Source organism: Melanotaenia boesemani, chromosome 16 (genome assembly GCF_017639745.1).
Source record: "Melanotaenia boesemani isolate fMelBoe1 chromosome 16, fMelBoe1.pri, whole genome shotgun sequence".
In the NCBI taxonomy this organism is placed as follows: Eukaryota; Metazoa; Chordata; class Actinopteri; order Atheriniformes; family Melanotaeniidae; genus Melanotaenia; species Melanotaenia boesemani.
Window position 1 is genome coordinate 34,691,670 of NC_055697.1, and position 19,290 is coordinate 34,710,959.

At 41.8% G+C, this 19,290-nt stretch overlaps 1 protein-coding gene across 3 annotated transcripts in view; it reads left to right on the plus strand.

The window, feature by feature from the left end:
* The window catches only part of LOC121656050 (spectrin beta chain, non-erythrocytic 1), a 180,194-nt gene extending 161,867 nt beyond the window's left edge, over positions 1-18,327 (plus strand). For all 3 annotated transcript variants that reach the window (XM_042011042.1, XM_042011041.1, XM_042011040.1), the window contains 4 exons: positions 4,690-4,883; positions 12,893-13,066; positions 14,138-14,180; positions 15,032-18,327. In XM_042011042.1, the coding sequence (XP_041866976.1) occupies positions 4,690-4,883; positions 12,893-13,066; positions 14,138-14,180; positions 15,032-15,238 (618 nt within the window). In that variant the 3' untranslated portion in view covers positions 15,239-18,327. The remainder of the gene's footprint in view (positions 1-4,689; positions 4,884-12,892; positions 13,067-14,137; positions 14,181-15,031) is intronic.
* Positions 18,328-19,290: the final 963 nt, after the last annotated feature.

Consider the following 19,290-nt stretch of genomic DNA (forward strand, 5'->3'; position numbering starts at 1 on the left):
CGTCCATGAAAACACCTGAGACAAGACATGTCCCCCAGCACACCTGAGACATGTCCTCAGTGTGCAACATAAAATCAGGTTCCAGACGTATAAACACTGAAAAGCAGGTTCTAACGTAAATGGTGGTCTCACCAACGTATTGAGAAATCCTGAAAAACAAAACCTGAAAAATACATTGATAATTAGTACTTCTGTTAACATTAGAACATTTTAATTCAAACTCACATTCAAATAAGTCTTAACTTTGTCTTCAAATAAAAATATTGTGTTATGAGTTTAAGCTTGGTTAATTTATTTACATCTCACATTCATCGTCTGTTGCCCCATTTAGATAAGGTTGCAGAGGCTATAGAATAATCCATCAGTATGAATAAGCTGTAACGGTTACGCTTGTAAGTTACCTGATTACAGAGCTAAAATAGCAGTAAAACAAATACAAAAATTATTTCTTTTCCTTTGCCATATAATTTTAAACATTTAGCAGGAAACATTTACACCTGTCCCAGGTATGTCTCCATCCAACTGCTCATTTCGTCATATTATTCATAATTCAGCATGTACAGCTAACCATCATGTTTTCCATCACATTCCACGTTTCTTCCATGCACAAACCTTTTAAAACTGTTGTATCTCTAATAGGTTCTAACATACTCAGTTATTGAATATTGTGTACAATTTAAAAACCCTAAAAAATATGAGGATAATTTTTTCAGTGCGGATTGGACTCTGCCAAGGCTGTCCTCTGTCACCGATTCTGTTCATAACTTTTATGGACAGAATTTCTAGGCACAGCCGAGGTGTTGAGGGGATCCGTTTCGGTGGCCTCAGGATTGGGTCTCTGCTCTTTGCGGATGATGTGGTTCTGTTAGCTTCATCGGGCCGTGATCTTCAGCTCTCACTGGAGCGATTCGCAGCCAAGTGTGAAGCAGCTGGGATGAGAATCAGCACCTCCAAGTCTGAGACCATGGTCCTCAGCCGGAAAAGGGTGGAGTGCTCTCTCCGGGTCTGCAATAGGGTCCTGCCCCAAGTGGAGGAGATCACGTACCTCGGGGTCTTGTTCAGGAGTGAGGGAAGGATGGAGCGGGAGATGGACAGGCAGATTGGTGCGGCGTCTGCAGGGATGTGGACTCTGCATCGGTCTGTCGTGGTGAAGAAGGAGCTGAGCCAAAAGGCAAAGCTCTCGATTTACCGGTCGATCTACGTTCCTACCCTCACCTATGGTTATGAGCTGTGGGTAGTGACCGAAAGAACAAGATCGCAAATGCAAGCGGCTGAAATGAGTTTTCTCCGCAGGATGGCCGGGCTCTCCCTTAGAGATAGGGTGAGAAGCTCGGTGATCCGGGAGGAGCTCAGAGTAGAGTCGCTGCTCCTCCACATCGAGAGGAGCCAGATGAGGTGGCTCGGGCATCTGGTTAGGATGCCTCCTGGACGCCTCCTGGTGAGGTGTTCCGGGCACGTCCCACCGGAAAGAAGCCCCGGGGAAGACCCAGGACATGCTGGACGGACTACATCTCTCGGCTGGCCTGGGAACTCCTCGGGATCCCTCCGGATGAGCTGGTGAATGTGGCCGGGAGAGGGAAGTCTGGGTTTCCCTGCTTAGGCAGCTGCCCCCGCGACCCGACTCCGGATAAGCAGAAGAAAATGGATGGATGGATGGATAATTTTTTCAAAAATTTACTATAAAGTTCTGTAATTACACAATTAACTGCTGTATGAATTGGCTCACATGCAACTTACTGCGTCTGACATACGTCAGTTACAGCTTACCCATAAAGCTTATTTCTAACGTAATTTTACACTGCACATGGAAATATTTTTATTTCATAATTCGCACATAAAAGCCATTTTCAGATGTTTTCTATTAATCTGACAGCGACGTGTCTGTTTCATGTCTAGATCACAATATCCTGATATAATTTCCATATCAATAGAAAAACCTCTGGATTTAGGGTATTTACTTTCCTTTTTATTATTTTCTTTTTACTGAATTCATACAGCAGTTTAACATGTTCCAAGAAAACTCAAGGAGGACTTTAGGTTTATACCTAACATGAAATACCACCTACATCAGTGTAAACATCACATACATGACTAAATGTCATCACATTATCATATTAATAAAGACACTTATTTCACTTGATTCATATAACATCTGCCAAAAATCCAACATTTCTATTCCTATAAACAGTCATTGTAATTCAAACTAAAATCATTCCACATATTAACATTAAACCATATTTTTTCATTCGTTTAGATCCCACATGTCAGATTGTATGTGTGTTGGATTCTCCTTTTATTATCAGTTGTGGTTGTTTGATGTTGGTGTTGTTGTTGTTTACTGTCATCATTTGTTTTCAGTGTTTCTGTTGCATGTTGATTTTTCCCCAACTAACACATTCCCAATAAACCCAGTCAGAATCAGCCAGTGCAGTCTGACCCTTGCTGGTTTTTCCTTGTGTGTTATCCTGTTCCAACATGGTTCTGTTTTACATGTTTTCATTTCTGCCACTGTTAACGTCTTTATTCCATGTTCTCCACCAGTTTGCTTCCTGGGGCTCTGCATTCAGTCCTTCAGTGTTTAAGTTTGTGGAACAGGAGAGCAACTCATTTAAATGTTATAACCTTTGAAGAAATACAGCAAATATCAATTTCTGAGAAGGATTTAATTTCTTAAAGCTAAAGTTTTTAATGTTGAAAGATGGAGGTTTCTGACAGAGCCCTGCCTCAGGTAGATATGACTGCTGCAGCTTCTCAAACGTTTGTTTCAAACACAGATTTTATGGGATCAGTCAGCCCTATAAAAACTAAATCAAGATGTATTTATTGACAAAAAAAGCCACTGAAATGTCCAGGTTCAGGAAGCATTAGCAAAGCTGTTAATGTTCCTGGCTGGTTTAGTTCCTTCTGAGCTTTAAGTAAAAAGCTCCCAGGATTGGTCCAGCTCTGCAGTTAAAGCCTCCAGGATTGGTTGGACCTCTGACCTGTTCTCAAACACAGCATCCTCCATTCATCAGACCCTCGAGGAGATCTGTAACAGGGTAATAAGCATCATGTTGGTGTGGAAAAACAAAATCTCTTTGCTTACCATTAATGATGCCCAGCAAAGAATTCCAAGCAATTTTGTGGATAATTGTTTGAGATTGTATTGTTTCTTCCCTCTCTTCCCCTCCTCTTTATTTCCACTCTACAGTGTTGTGTGAAGTGGTGTATTTGTGATCATGCATGTCAGAAAATGTGTAATCAGTGCATGATTGACCTGGGTGCTGTGGATATACATTTCTAATCAGGACTGATGAATAACATGCCAGCAATGATTTGATGAATGGAGTTCACATTTTTTTCCTTTATGTTCAGTGAGTTTGTTAGTTCCAAGTTTGGGAAGATGATACATTCTTGACTTAAGTTTGATTAGTTTTTACAGTACTTTTTAAATAAAAATTGTGGAGCTGCAACAGAAAAGTGCAGTTTTAGAGCAATCTCATTGTGATGATGCTTAAAGAGCTACAAGCATTTGAATTAGTTTGACCAAACCTAAAGTGTGTTAAATCTTCACATTTACTCATCATTGCCTGGTTTTGGGAATGCTTAGAGGCTTTTAAATAGTGTACACAATATATCCAAGATTTATAATTATTGCAGCATGTCCAATATTAATATTGCATTTTGACATTTTAACTTGAAATATGACCGTTTAATGTGTATTCATAAGGGGTGTCTTTATCTTGGAGGACATTCTGCTTTGTACATTTTCTCCAACTGATCAGCATGCACAGGTGCAGAAGTGGGATGTAGTCCCTAATACGCCATGTATTGAACTATTTTTACGTATTTAACAATTCATGAAATCATTAAAAAAAGTTCAACAATAATGTTACACGTAACTTGTTTTCATAAGATTGTATAGGACCAGTTTTACAGGCCTGTGATTGTTCTCTGCTCTGCATGCTACAGCTCTGATTTACTGCTTCTGAACATCTAAAAAAATAGTTCATCTACACACTGTGTGATTACAGCCATCTTCACAGTGTGACATGCACCCAGTGATCTTAAAGGCCCATTTATGCTGTTTTATGTACATAATAGGTATAAGTGTTGTTATACGTTACCCCCCTTCCTAGTTCCATGCATCTTTTACGTTGCCATAGTTACAGAATCCATTCATCCACTAGTGAGCAGTACTGAGTTCACTCTCACGTTCTGACGCCCGTTTATTGTCCGTCTGCCTGCCTCTCCATCTTCTGTATCCAGCATAAATTGCCTCTGTCAGGTTTGATGGATGATGATGGTGTGGCAGCAGTGGAAGACAGGAAGAATTTAATTAGCACCTTTCCCTGATAAAAATCACAAAATACTTTATAGTAGAGTAAAAGAAATAGCACGTAAAAAGACATAAAAGATAAAAAAACAAAAAAACAAAACAGATATAAACCCTTTTTAACTTAAAGCGAGCTTGAATAAAAAAGCCTTTAAGTGCTTTATGAAGCATTTCTTTACTTTTTTTTGTTTGAATTCCAAAAATTACTCTCAGCTTGTTTGGCTTCCATCAACTGAGCATGTTTGTTTTGTTTTTTTACAAAACGGTGAAGGTGTTGGGTCTTCCTATTGGTTGCTTAAGCACACAGTGTGTACCCGGCTTTAGAGACCACCATCCATCCCCAGTCCTCTGACTCTCCTTTCCTTTGCTCCCAGGATAACATTGAAGTGGTGAATGGGGTGTCGGAACCCAGCCCCTCGGGGTCTCCCAGGGCATCACGCAAGGGCAAGCCCAGCCAAGCAGCCACCCTGCCCGCCAAAACCCAACAGGATGCTCCCACGTCCCAGCTGGAAGGCTTCCTGCACCGCAAACATGAGTGGGAGGGCCACAACAAGAAGGCATCAAGCAGGTAGGAGTCGACAGAAGATCATCTACTGTAAATATTCATTTATTTTTTGAATGGGACAGTGCTTATTAATAAATGTTTGAATGCAAGATGCTAATTTCCATCTGCAGTCCCAGAAGAAAAAAAATCAAATCAAATTTATTGGTAGAGCACGTTTACAAAACAACCAGAGTGCTGAACAGTTTTCAGAAGCAATGGATAAACAACAGTAAAACGTTTATTAAAAAACATGCAGTTATTACTACAGTAAAAGAAATAATGATTAAAAATAGATAAAAAAAAAAAGTTTTTAAAAGATAACACCCAAAGCCTTTGAAAAAATTAGTTGGAAGCTGAATCTTAGACTGAGAAGGTAATACTGTTCCAAAGCTTCGGAGCTGCTATAGAAAAAGCAGGATCTCCCTTTTTTAGGCCTCTAGATGAGGGAAGAGTTTGGGATGATTGATTAGCAGATTTGAGACATCTAGTGCTGTTATATGGGTTGTGGAGTTCTACAGTGCTATGGGAGCTGCACCTTATAGAGCTTGCACAGTCACACAATTGCACCAGAGTTAGCTAAAAGCTAATTTACATCTGCAGTCCATGGGCAGTAAATACGGAATAGAAAAACAGTACCTTACACATAAAATAATAGACAAACAATTTAAAAAAACTTAAACAAATACAGATAAGACAGTAAAAACATATAAATACAGCATAACAATTTATTCCAAATAACACAGGAGTAAAAATATGAGATGTACAAAGCATAAACAGTGAATGATAATATTAAAAGGCCCTTCTATTTCTATAGGCAAGACAATGCAAATTTATTTGTATAGCACATTTCATCAATCCATCCATCCATCCATCCATCCATCCATCCATCCATCCATCCATCCATCCATCCATCCATCCATCCATCCATCCTTCAATCCATCCATCCATTTTCTTCTGCTTATCTGGAGTCGGGTCGCGGGGGCAGCTGCCTAAGCAGGGAAACCCAGACTTCCCTCTGCCCGGCCACATTCACCAGCTCATCTGGAGGGATCCCGAGGAGTTCCCAGGCCAGCCGAGAGATGTAGTCCATCCAGCATGTCCTGGGTCTTCCCCGGGGCCTCTTTCAGGTAGGATGTGCCCGGAACACCTCACCAGGGAGGCGTCCAGGAGGCATCCTAACGAGATGCCCGAGCCACCTCATCTGGCTTCTCTCGATGTGGAGGAACAGCGACTCTACTCTGAGCTCCTCCCGGATCACCGAGCTTCTCACCCTATATTTTACAAATAAAATAGATAAAATGCAAGAAATATAGTTCCATTGTGGGGAAAGACAGTATTAAAATATGATCAAGTTTAAAGATTGTTATGCAATTTTAAATTATTTTATTCTTGTATTATGTATTATGACATATATTGATTTATTTATTTTATTTTATTTAATGATAGCCAAGACATTTTATCTGCTATGTTTTGTACAGCACTTTGATCAGCTGAGGTTGCTTTTAAATGTGCTTTATAAATAAATTTGACTTTGACTTTGATTCCATCTTAAAGAACCAGATCCAGATCTGGACTCTAAATAAAAACTAGTCCATGCAGCAGAGAACAGGTGGGTCTTTAACCTGGATCTAAATAAACTGAGTGTTTCAGCTGATCTGAGGCTTTCTGGAAGTTTGTTCCAGACATGTGGAGCATAGAAGCTGAATGCAGCTTCTCCATGTCTGGTTCTGACTCTGGAACTGATAAGAACCTGGATCCAGATGACCTGAGGGTTCTGGTAGGTTCATACTGGGTCAAGAGGTCTCTGATGTATGTTGGTCCTAAACCATTCAGAGCTTTCTAGACCAGCAGCATAACTTTAAAGTCTATCCTCTGACGGACCGGCAGCCAGTGTAAAGACCTCAGAGCTGGACTGATGTGGTCCACTTTCTTGGTCTTAGTGACGACTGGAGCAGCAGAGTTCTGAATCAAGCTGCAGGTGCCTGATTGATGTTTTAGGTAGAACCTGTAAAAACACTGTTACAATAATCAAGTCGACTAAAGATAGAAGCTGGACTAGTTTTTCGAGGTCCTGCTGAGACATCAGATCTTTTACCCTTGATATGTTCTTAAGCTGATAGTAGGCTGACTTTGTGGTTCCCTTCATGTGGTTCTCAAAGTTAAGGTCTGAGTCCATCAATACACCCAGATTTCTGGCCTGGTTTGTGGTTTTTAGGTCTGAGTCCATCACTACACCCAGATTTCTGGCCTGGTTGGTGGTTTTTAGGTCTGAGTCCATCACTAGACCCAGATTTCTGGCCTGGTTGGTGGTTTTTAGGTCTGAGTTGATCACTAGACCCAGATTTCTGGCCTGGTTGGTGGTTTTTAGGTGTATAGACTGAAGCTCTGTGGTGACCTTTAATCATTTCTCTTTGGCTCTAAAGACCATCACCTCAGTTTAGTTTCCAGTTAACTGGAGAAAGTTCAGACACATCCAGTCATTAATCTCCTCAATGCATTTACCAAGAGCCTGTACGGGGCCTTGGTCTCCTGGTGACATTGTAATATATACCTGTGTGTCATCTACGTAGCCAAGGAAGAGAAGAGGCCCCAGGATGGAACCTTGGGGAACTCCACATGTAATTCTTGTCTGCTCCGATGTAAAGTTACCTATTGACACGAAGTACTTCCTGGTCTCTAAATAAGATTTAACGCATCTTTAAAAGGTTTAAGCCCTGAGTGTGATTCAGTGGTGTAAAATAATTGAGCTGAGGCATTGAATCATGGTTCCAGTCTTGTGTGGATTTTAGCCAAAGTTCAAGTTGTTTTTTAAACCATGCAATGCTACCAGAGACCCTCTAATATCAGCAGGAAAGGAATTCCACTCTCCCACTACAGATCCCAACACAGATTTTTCCAGGCTTTTCTTAAATTTTGGTATCCAGTCTCCTCTTGAAGATGCTCTGGTTCTCACCTGCACAGTTTTACCACTGTCAGGTGAGTTCAGGCTCACTCTAAAAGGGGGAGGTGCTGGCCCATTAATAATCTTGTACATCAGCATATGTGTCAGTATAAAATGTCGTTTTCAAATTTCAGGTTATATTTGTTTAGAATATTACAGTGGTGATACTTTCATGGTTTTTTATCTAATGTTTTTAAGATCTGTTTGTAGAGAGAGTAAACTGGTTTAAGGGTGGTCACACCTGCCTGGGACCAAGTTGTTATGCAATGATACAAGTGACGAATGGAATGTAGAAAAAGTTTTGCAGCAGAAGTGGACATTTCTATTCTATTTATTTGTTTTATGCTACAGTCATTTAGCAAATATTTTTCTCCAAGAGAAAGAAAGTCACCCACAGAAACCAACCAGGAGGGACGTCATTATTAAGTGGTAGTCAGACTGCTGGGAGTCCAGGTGGATCCAGGTGGATCCAGGTGCTGTTATGTAGTGCTTAGAGGCAGGGCTTTCTTTTTTCCCCTCCCTACAATAGTCCTTTGTTTATAAACTTATAAACTGTTTATAAACTTCATAAACGTCAACTGGTTCAGAATGCAGCAGCCCGGGTCATCACAAGAACTGCATCCACCCATCACATCACCCCTGTCCTGCAGCAGCTCCATGGGCTCCCCGTCACCTATCGCATCCACTACAAAATCCTGCTGTTCACCTATAAGGCCATCCATAACCTTACTCCTCCCTACCTTTCTGACCTCCTCCATGTCTCCATACCAGTTCATTCCCTCAGATCCTGCTCCTCCATCCACCTCACCGTCCCCCCAGCCTGCCTTGTTACCATGGAGACAGAGCTTTTGGCTGCTCTGCTCCTCATTACTGGAACTCACTCCCCCCAGACATCCGTAACTCGGATTCTATACAACTGTTCAAATGCAAACTAAAACACAGCTGTTTAAACTGGCATACTCACTATTGTTTTATGCATCCTTTAATTTGAGTGTATTTATTGATTTGTTTTATTCTTGTTTTTTATCCTGTAAGGTGACCTTGTGTGTCAAGAAAGGCGCCCACAAATAAAATGTATTATTATTATTATTATTATCTGTGGCGGTAAGGAAGGATTGGCTGGAAAGACAATAAGCTCGGTCTTGGACAGATTTAGCTGAAGGTGGCTGATATTCACATTGAGACGGTTGTGTTGTCAGGTGGGAAATAAAGGAAAAGCTCAGTGTCATCTGCATAGCAGTGGTAGGAGAAACCATGAGAGCTAATGGTGCACCGAGTGAGGAGGTGTATAGTGAAAAGAGAAGAGGGCCAAGCACCGAGCCCTGAGGCACCATTGTTCTCAGCCTATGTGATCTGGACACGCCCCCTTGCCAAGATACTTTAAAGGATCTCCCTGTGAGGTAGGACATAAAGCACGAGAGGACAGATCCTGAGATGCCAAGCTCCGAGAGTGTGTGGAGAACAGTATATGATGGTTGACCGTGTCAAAGGTAGCAGACAGGTCCAGCAGTATAAAGATTGTGGCCTGATGATCTTAAAATTATTCAAATTGAACTTTACCTTTGTTTTTACTGTGCTGACATCTTTTTTAAAAGACACAATACTGTCCATGACGATTAAGTATTTAAAGTGGTTTATAGCTTTTATAATTCCCCCATCAAACAAAATTAATCCCGTTTTACTAGTTTTTGATGTAAAATATGTGCAAACTGTTTTACTTATATTAAGAGTTAAACATAATTTTGCAAGACAGACACCTGTAATGATTTCCAGGGGAGGAAGAGTACGGACCCACTTTCAGGCAGTTAAGGATAGGAAGAAGAATAGTGCAGATGATGAGCAATTTATTCCAGAACCAAAAACAAGACTTGACATGACACCGATTAACCTAAAACTGGAAACTGGGAAAATAGACGTGAAATACTCTGACAAACCGTGACGAAGAAGCCATGAGGCACTCAGGATGTAACCATGTTGAAACCAAGAGCACCTGACAAGGAATGACACAAACCCAGGAGTATATATACACAGCAAAGGTAATTAAGAGCAGGTGACATGAATGACAAATCAGACCAGGTGTACTCATCAACCAGGAACAGAAAATAGAGCACATGAAGGAAGACTATGACCCAAGAACCTGAATACACATAACAAAACCAAAACCCATGATCTTTACAAAATAACTCTGACAAGAAACCTGAAACATGATCTACACATAAACTAAACATGACAAAACCCAAAATTATAACCCAAGATCCTAATTACACATGACAGAACCCAGAAACTTAAACTGTGATCTTAAGAACTAAACCCATGATCCTAAAACAAGATCTTAACATGAAATACACATGACAAAAATCAAGAACTTAAACTGTGATCATGACCAAGCTAAGACCAGGATCAAAACAAAATTATAACAGAAACTAAATATGGCAAAACCCAAACACAAGAAATAAGACCGTGAAACAGTATCGTCGGACTTGCGGCTGCATGTCTTCGACACTCGGGTGAAGAGAGGGGCAGAGCTGTCCACTGATCACCACCTGGTGGTGAGTTGGCCCAGATGGTGGGGGAGGATGCCGGTCAGGCCTGGCAGACCCAAAAGTGTTGTGAGGGTCTGCTGGGAATGTCTGGCAGAGTCCCCTGTCAGAAAATGTTTCACCTCCCATCTCTGGCAGAGCTTCAACCATGTCCTGTGTGAGGCGGGGGACTTTGAGTCCAAGTGGGCTGTGTTCTGTGCCTCTATTGTTGAGGCGGCCATCTGGAGCTGTGGCTGTAAAGGTCATTGGTGCCTGTTGTGGCGGAAATCCCTAAACTCATTGGTGGACACCAGCAGTGAGGGATGCCGTCAAGCTTATGCAGGAATCCTATTGGACCTTTCTGGCCTGTAGGACTCTGGAGGCATCTGATGGGTATCGGCAGGCTAAGTGGAATGCAGCTACAGTGGTCGCTGAGGCAAAAGGAGTCCGAGGAGTTCGGAGAGGCCATGGAGAATTACTTCCAAATGGCTTTGAGAAGATTCTGGTCCATCATCCGGCATCTCAGGAGGGGGACGCAGTGCTCCAGTGACTTTGTGTAGAGTGGGAATGGGGGCTGCTGACCTCGACTAGGGACATTGTGGGTTGGTGGAGGGAATATTTTGAAGACCTCCTCAATTCTAATGACATGTCTTCTGACAAGGAAGCAGAGTCGGGGGACTCTGTCATGGCCTCTACTATCTCTGGGGCTGAGGTTGCTTAGGTGGTTTAAAAACTCCTCGGTGGCAGGGCCCTGGAGGTGGATGAGGTCCGCACAGAGTTCCTTAAGGCTCTGGATGCTGTAGGGCTGTATTGGCTGACGTGCATCTGCAGCATTGCATAGATATCGGGGACAGTTCCCCTGGACTGGCAGACTGGGGTGGTGGTCACCCTCTTCAAAAAGGGCGACTGGAGGGTCTGCTCCAACTACAGGGAGATCACAATCCTCAGCCTCCCTGGTAAGGTCTATTCAGGGGTCCTGGAGAAGAGGGTTTGTCAGATCTTCAAATCTCAGATTGAGGAGGAGTAGTGTGGTTTTCCCCCCGGTCGTGGAACAGTGGATTAGCTCCAAAATGCAAAGCCCTTGATATACCATTCGATCTACGTTCCTACCCTCACCTATGGTCACGAGCTGTGGGTAGAGACAGAAAGAACAAGATTGCAAATACAAGCGGCTGAAATGAGTTTTCTCCGCAGGGTGGCCGGGCTCTCCCTTAGAGATAGGGTGAGAAGCTCGGTGATCCAGGAGGGGTTCAGAGTAGAGCCGCTGCTCCTCCACATCGAGAGGAGCCAGATGAGGTGGCTCGGGCATCTGGTTAGGATGCCTCCTGGACGCCTCCTTGGTGAGGTGTTTCGGGCACGTCCCACCAGAAAGAGGTCCCGGGGAAGACCCAGGACACGCTGGATGGACTACATCTCTCGGCTGGCCTGAGAACGCCTCGGGATCCCCCTGGATGAGCTGGTGAACGTGGTCGGGGAGAGGGAAGCTGCCCCTGCAACCCGACTTTGGATAAGCAGAAGAAAATGGATGGATTTGAGAACTGTCTCCAAAGTTAGGAGAATTTAGTCAAAATCAGATCTTGAAATGATCAATCAGGCGTTTATCTAATCTCAGATTGATTATTGTAATTCTGTTTTCACTTGTTTCAATAAGGCGGACTCAACACACTTCAGTTAGTGCAGAACTCTGCTGCCAGATTACTGACAGGTTTGTCCAGAACAGCCAACATCACCCATATTTCATCAAGACTTCATTGGCTTTCAGTCAAATTTCATATTGACTTTTTAGTTTCAATATTGACTTTCTGGGCATTACATGTTCAGGCCCCCCAGTCTCCCTACTCCTCAGAGTGCACCATTTGGTCTTCAGGCCTATGCCTCCTGAAGGTTCCAAAGACCCGTTTTAAAACCTGGGCAAACCTCGCTTTTCAGGCTGTAGCCCCCAGAATCTGGAGGGACTTGCCTCGTCCCTCTGTGTGGTCGACTCTGTGGACTCTTTTAAAAAGCAGTTGAAGACTATTTTATTCAGGAAAACTTTATTTTGATGGTAATTATTTATTTTATGGAATTATGTTTTTTTATTGCAGCTGTTTTATGTCTAGCACTTTCATTTTTATCTGTGAAAAGTTCTTTATTAATAAACTTTTACTTGTAATGACTTAAATACAGGTGTCACTATGGCAGTTTTCCAAGGAACTGTTAAGTATGATTTTGTTATTGACAGTTTTATTATATGGGTTAATGGCTTACTTTACATTTCTCTGTGGAACAAGATGTATTTTGTTCACATTAAAAGCTCTTAATTTCTTATTTTCTTTTCATAGCTTTTTGAGTATCTTTTTTAATAATATTTATGTATTTATTTATTCATTAATTTGATTAAACATTTATTTTGAAGGTTTCAGTTCATAGGTTTTTACATTTTTTTCAGTGTTAAAGTAATTCGGGATTTATGAATTCACTATTTCACAGAATGGGATCAACATCTGCTTTACAGAGGAAGTCAAACTACTGATGCTCAGAGCTAAACCAGGTGGAGGTTGGCTGATGATCTGACCCCTGCTGTTTCCCTGCAGGTCATGGCACAATGTCTACTGTGTGATCAACCACCAAGAAATGGGTTTCTATAAGGATCAGAAGAGTGCCAGTCAGGGAATTCCCTACCACAGTGAAATCCCTATCAGCCTAAAAGACGCTGTGTGTGAAGTGGCGCTGGATTACAAGAAGAAGAAGCATGTATTCAAGCTCAAGTAGGTGTATGGAGTGCCGGACCCCTCGTACGACCTGTCTGGTCCCTGTACGACTGGAGCTTGGTCCACATTGCCAGCAGTAAATCAGATTTGTTTCCAGTGAAGGTTGGACTCTGCCAAGGCTGCGCTTTGTCACTTATCGTTTGACTTAGTTCATGATCAGCAGGTGGTGCAGACTGAAGCACAGTATTGTTAACAGTATTATAGAAAGGAAGAGCAAAAAGTTCATTCACTTTAAAAGAGTCATCCAGCTGACACCTTAATCTCACATCCAAAAATTGAGGTTATTCCTGCAACGATCTGTACCTAAAAAACTGAAACGTGTCAACCTGAAAGTGGACAGGGATCTTTGAGATACCTGACAGTGTAGAGTACTTTAACCCTTCCACAAAGTAACCTTTTCTATGTGGACAAACTTAAGAGATCAACAGAGAAGTTAACTTAGTAATCAGTTTATTTATTTATTTTTTTTTTACAGTTATTACTCCTCAATTCCACACCTTTGTGTCAGATGAAAGTTGGGGTTAGCTCTGATTGTTGTGCACAACTCTGCCACGCAGAAAAACTCCAGTTTAGACTTAAGTAGAAATCAAAACTTCTAGTGGAAAACTGCACCTGCACCAAGAAGTCCGTTCCAGTCAAACTGGTCATATTTTGCTACCATTAGTATTAAATCTTTAAATAATTACTACCAGGCAGACACAAACATATTCCATAAACCTAAACCATAACCCGGATTTCTGTATTTCATCCATCTGAACAAAGATGTTTCCCGACATGAAACAGTAGGGAGCATAATTTCTTTATTACAGACAGAATGTGGATGAGAGCTTATTTATACTTAAACTCTTCCATTTGGGAAAATTTATTATGTTACAAATTAATATAAATTCTGAAAAAATTCAATCAAAATTTTCATGCATTGACAGTTGAAGTTGAATCTGTGCAGCCTGACAGGTGAACATTGAAATAACTGCTGTCAACACAAAGCTGCTCAGAAAATGAATATTTTCTCTGATTGTTCTTAAAAAAATTCTATAAACACTCATTGGTGTACTTGAACCTTTGCAGGATAACTGATGGGAATGAATATCTCTTCCAAGCCAAAGATGATGTAAGTTTTCAAATGAAAATCCTTCACATTTTATTTCCAGAGAAAATGTTGTTGCCATCGATTTTCATTGACTTAATTTCTTATGTTAAATGTTGTATTTTATAGATTTGATAACTTTTCTGTTGTTTTTTTTATGTCAAACTGTGCTGTTCCTAATTTGAAAATGTGTCATCTTTAGATTTTGTAATATAAGATAAGACTTTATTGATCCCTCATTGCCACAGCAGCAAGAATGTAGAAGACAGTGGATAGGACACACAAAGAATAAGAGGGTAATAGCAACAACAATAGCTGCAATAGTTACTATATACATGTTCTACAGAGATAGACAGAGTGATGGGGTGGGAGATAGGCGGGTAATGGGGTTGGAGACAGACAGGTGATGGGGTGGGAGATTGACGGGGTGATGGGGGGGAGATAGATGGGGTGATGGGGTGGGAGATTGACGGGGTGATGGGGTGGAGACAGATGGGGTGACAAGGTGGCAGGAACTCTACGGTGGGTGTTTTTATACAGTCTGATGGCTGCAGGATTGTCAGTTACTTCCTGCTCTGAGGTGGAGCAACCTCACACTGATGGAGCTGCTCAGAGCTTCTACAGCTGAATGCATTGGGTGGGTGGAGGTGTCAATGATGGATGTTAGGTGGGCCAACATCTGTCTGTCTGCCATCTCCTCAATGGAGTCCAGTTTGCAGATCCAGCTCTGTTAAATCTCTTCCTGTCTCTGTGCTGCGCCCTCCCCAGCATGATGGCATGGAAGGCTGCAGACGCCACAACCGTGTCATGAAACACTGAAGAGCTCCATCTTCTTATCTTAAAAGTATAGTGTGTTGTTTTTCTTTGTCCTGCAGGAGGAGATGAACACATGGATTTCAGCCATCTCCATCGCCGTGACGGGTGACAAGTCAGAGGTCACGCCCAGCAGCCATAGCACGCCTGTCCCAGCTGCACGCGCTCAGACCCTGCCGGCCTCTGTCGCCACAGCTGCAGAGTCGAGCCCGGGCAAACGAGAAAAAGAAAAGGAGAAGCGCTTCAGTCTGTTCAGCAAGAAGAAATAGACGCTCTTCCCCCTCCCCTTCTTCCCTCTGGGGCTGTTTGGTGTTGGCCCCCCTCATCAGTTGATCTTTGGTTGAATATTAGCTAAAGATGTTGCCTCAATCAGCCAAACTATCGATTTAGAATGTGCTCATAGCAACTGATCCTGTCATAACAAAGAATTAGTAAAATAACTGCTCAGAATGTAGTTACATTTATTTAATGTAAACCGTTTAGTCTTAAATTACCAGATGATATTAACCTGATTCGGTTTTTAACACCATATAACAAACTATTCCTTCCGCTTCTAGCAGTTACAACCTGCACAGTTGCTCTGTCAGCTCCAATCCCAAACAGCTACTATTCTCTTCTTTCTTCCTGTTCCTCCTCTTCCTCTCAAAGCGTGACTAGCATAAGCTCCGAGGCAAAACTCTGCTCCCTGTGCCTATCAACCGTCCGGTCGGCTCAGAGCTACAGTCCAATGCACCACCTCCATCCTCCGTCAGTCTACAGGAAGATACGGAGCAGGAAGGAGGTCTGCACGCTTCAGGCAGCTGTTTGATGCTCAACAACACCAACGTGTGGAGGAGTTCCCAGCTGATCCCATTTATTATTCTTATAGCTATTCTTTGTGTTTTATATCTCCAACGTTTTTTTTTTTATTTTCCCAGCTTTCTGTCTGATCATGTTCACTGTTCTGAGTCATTTTCAATTTTTTTTTCAACTTGTAGGTAGGTAGCTCCTGTTCAGGGCCATCCTTATTTTATTTTTATTTTATTTTATTTTTTTGCAACCCTTTGTCATTGCAAGTTGACATGTATCCCTCTGTTGCAGGGAAACTGAGACCACAGCAGGGTAATCCTCTGAAATTACATCTGAAACTTAAAGGTTTTGAAAGTCCACACTCCTTTTGTGAAAGTGCAGATTAAAAAGTGAGAAAGAGTTGTGCGCACTGAATAATATGGTGCATATGGTATGGTATAATGGTGCAATAACCAGTGAGAAGCAAACAATGGCGGTCATGCTCTGTTCAGCTCTGCTTTGGTCTAATTCCTTCAGCAGCACTGAGAACAAACAGTTCACCTGCGGTGCTTTGAACTATATGTATAACTTGTGTATAACAAACTGTTCAAAATAAACATGTTATTATTACTTGTACTAATGAGAGTAACCATGAAAAGTTTCGTTGAATAAAAGTTTCTTTCTGTGAAAACACTTCAGAGGTCTGAATGAAGGAGGCGTTGACGCAGAGTGATGGACTAGTAAGTTACTGAGACTAGTAGGAATGCTTAATAGCTCAAATTGGAAAACATCCAGTGTGATTTTTTATTTACATTTCTGAAACTTTGCCCTTTACTTGCCTGAAAGGTGTTTTGTTTCCATTCTCTTTGTTTGTAAGGTTCATTTGGTCAGAGTATGAAGATGTTCTGTACAAGCATTGCTGTTAAGTGGAGTGTTGGTCATAAAAGGCATTTACTGGAATGTAGTAATGTTGCAGAATAATGGTTGCTTGCTTGTAGGCTTCAGCTCTCTTTTTCTTGTATTTCAGACTTTTGCTGCCTTTGTAGTGAAAACTGTTGAGATTTTGTCTTTCAGATACCGAAGTTCCTTAATGACAGTATAATTAACCTGCTTCATAAATATGCTTTTATTAAACTAGACTATCTTGTAAAAGGCCCAAATTTTCGCCCCACTACAAAAAAAGAATCTTGCTCAGGAAACACTGCTCACTTCATGTTCATCAGTTAAATAAACTTTAGTTCAAAATTAATGTAAAACACGAACACATTGATGCAAAATAATGTGGGCTAAACAATGCAAATGTGCTCCAGTTTTTAGGAGGCAATTAGGAATGTGATTTTGGAACTTACAGACTATGCTAATATGTTTAGTAGTTTTGCGCTGAGCTCGATTTCTTCTGACTTATTTTTTGAGAGTCAGCATGCTAAAGAAGTCCAAAACTTTTCTGGGTACTTTATCTTATTTGAGCTTCTGCACCAACACTTAAATATGCTAACCTCTGAACCTTCTACAAAGCTCGTCTGTCCTCACTTTGCTTTATTTTCAGGCAACTAATCAACTGTTACTGTAGTAACCAAGAAATTAGAGTTGTTTTGCAGAAGGTCTCCACCAGGGGGTGCTTTGGAGACAAATTTTAAAGCAGGGCTGTAATTTTAAGCTCAGGTCTGCTTTCCCTTGTTCAAACTGTGTAGTTGAAATAAAAATCATGTTGGCCCTGCTATAGGCTGGCAACCTGTCCAGGTGTGCCCTACCTCTTACCTGGTACTTGCCAGGATAGGCTCCAGCTTCCACACGGCCCTGAATTGGACTAAGTGTCATAGAAAATGGATAGTTATGTTGAAAGCAAATATAAAAGTATTAGAATTGTCATCATATTAGTTGGTGCTTTAGCTGGTGCTTAACTTTATTTTGTTAAGACCCCAAAGTGATTCTACTACAACCCCTAACGGTGAACATCACATTTAAACCTAAAATTTTCTCAGTAATTTTAAGGTTTAACTCATCTGAACCTTCACTTTCAGCTGGTGAAGGGAGGTTATGGTTTATTCAACAGCCAACAACTGAAATTAGAAAAAAATTGCCAACAAGAACATTTTGAAGCGACCATACCAGAAAAGGTGAGTTCATATTTCAAGCTGATATTCTTGCTTGAAGGTTTCCTCTTGTAATTTTGTCATTAATGAACTTCTGCAAATGCAAGCGATAAAAAGGGTGTGTAAACCAGCATGAATGAACCCAAATCTGTGAGAAATGGGTGGTGGTGGAGGGGTCAGACTAAGAGTTGTCCACATCAGATAACTTATAAAACTCTTCACTGGGTGTTTGGCCGCCTTCTGTTTTGTGCTAGAATCTGATCATTTTATAAATATTGTGTGCATTGTTCTGTCACTTTAACTATAGAAATGAGATATTACTTTGTATTGCACAATTAATGCCACGACAAGGGTGGGTGGGACTTTGGAGGGGGGGATTTGTAGGTGAAGTGGTGTGATGTGGACTGGGAGTCACTGCTCGTTGGGTGTGCATTTGTAGACTTCTCCCCTTCATTCTGTTACATATGTGCAAAAGCCATTAAAATGCTTCTCAAACAAGATGGTGCAATTGTTTCATGCAAAGTTTATATTTCCAGTTTATTCATTTGGTAGCAGTTTCATCCCCAAGATGTCACCACAGCATTCACACCTAACCTTTAACACAAGTATAACCTCATAAATGAACATAGACTGAGAAAAAGACTGCTAATTTTACACAAATACTGGCAGCATGGTTGCTGTAACCTTATTGTAACAATTACCATTTTATACTGTAATTTCAGAATAGACTTTATTGTAATGAAGATAAAGGTGGTTTGGAATGTAGTGTAAATTTGCAATGAAATTCCCTGATTTTGTGGGGGGGGCGTCTGCTCAGTTTTGTGTTCTTAGCTAGCACCAATAAATTTTTAAACCCTACCTGTCCAGTTTACCTGACCCATCCAGTGTTCAAGCATGTGGGATGCAGTGAGTCCAGTGGATCCGGTTCCTGTCAGTGTGGAAGTTTTTGGTGGAAAGGCAGGGGATGAAGTGGCAGTTCCAGACGATGTGGTCGTTGAGGGTGAGCAGGACCTGTTTCTCAGCTCGTGGAAGGTTGGCTGAGAAGTTCAACTTAGGGACCAAGATGGTGGCATCCAGGAAGCGGGTTGTAGCTGCTCTCAGGGCTCCTTGTAGCTGTTTCACAGCAGTGATGTGTGTTTTTTGGGATCTGCCGTTGATCCCAAAGGAGAGGATCACCGTGTCCACCTTGATGTTGCAGGAGGCCTTCTGCAGCAGGGCCTGTGCATGACGGAAAGTGGCCCCTGGGAAGATGTGCACCTACAGGTCCTGGTGTTGGAACGGGGGAAACCTGGCCACGCTGGAGTCCCCGATGATGAGGACTTTTTTCCTCACACACAGGCTCCAGTCCAGCAGTTTCCTGTTGGTGCTGAGGTGTTTAGTGGGTCTGCTTGTGGGGGTGTGTGGCGGTGGGGGATGCAGTGGTTGTAGGAGCTGCAGGGTGCTCTGGATTAGATTAGATT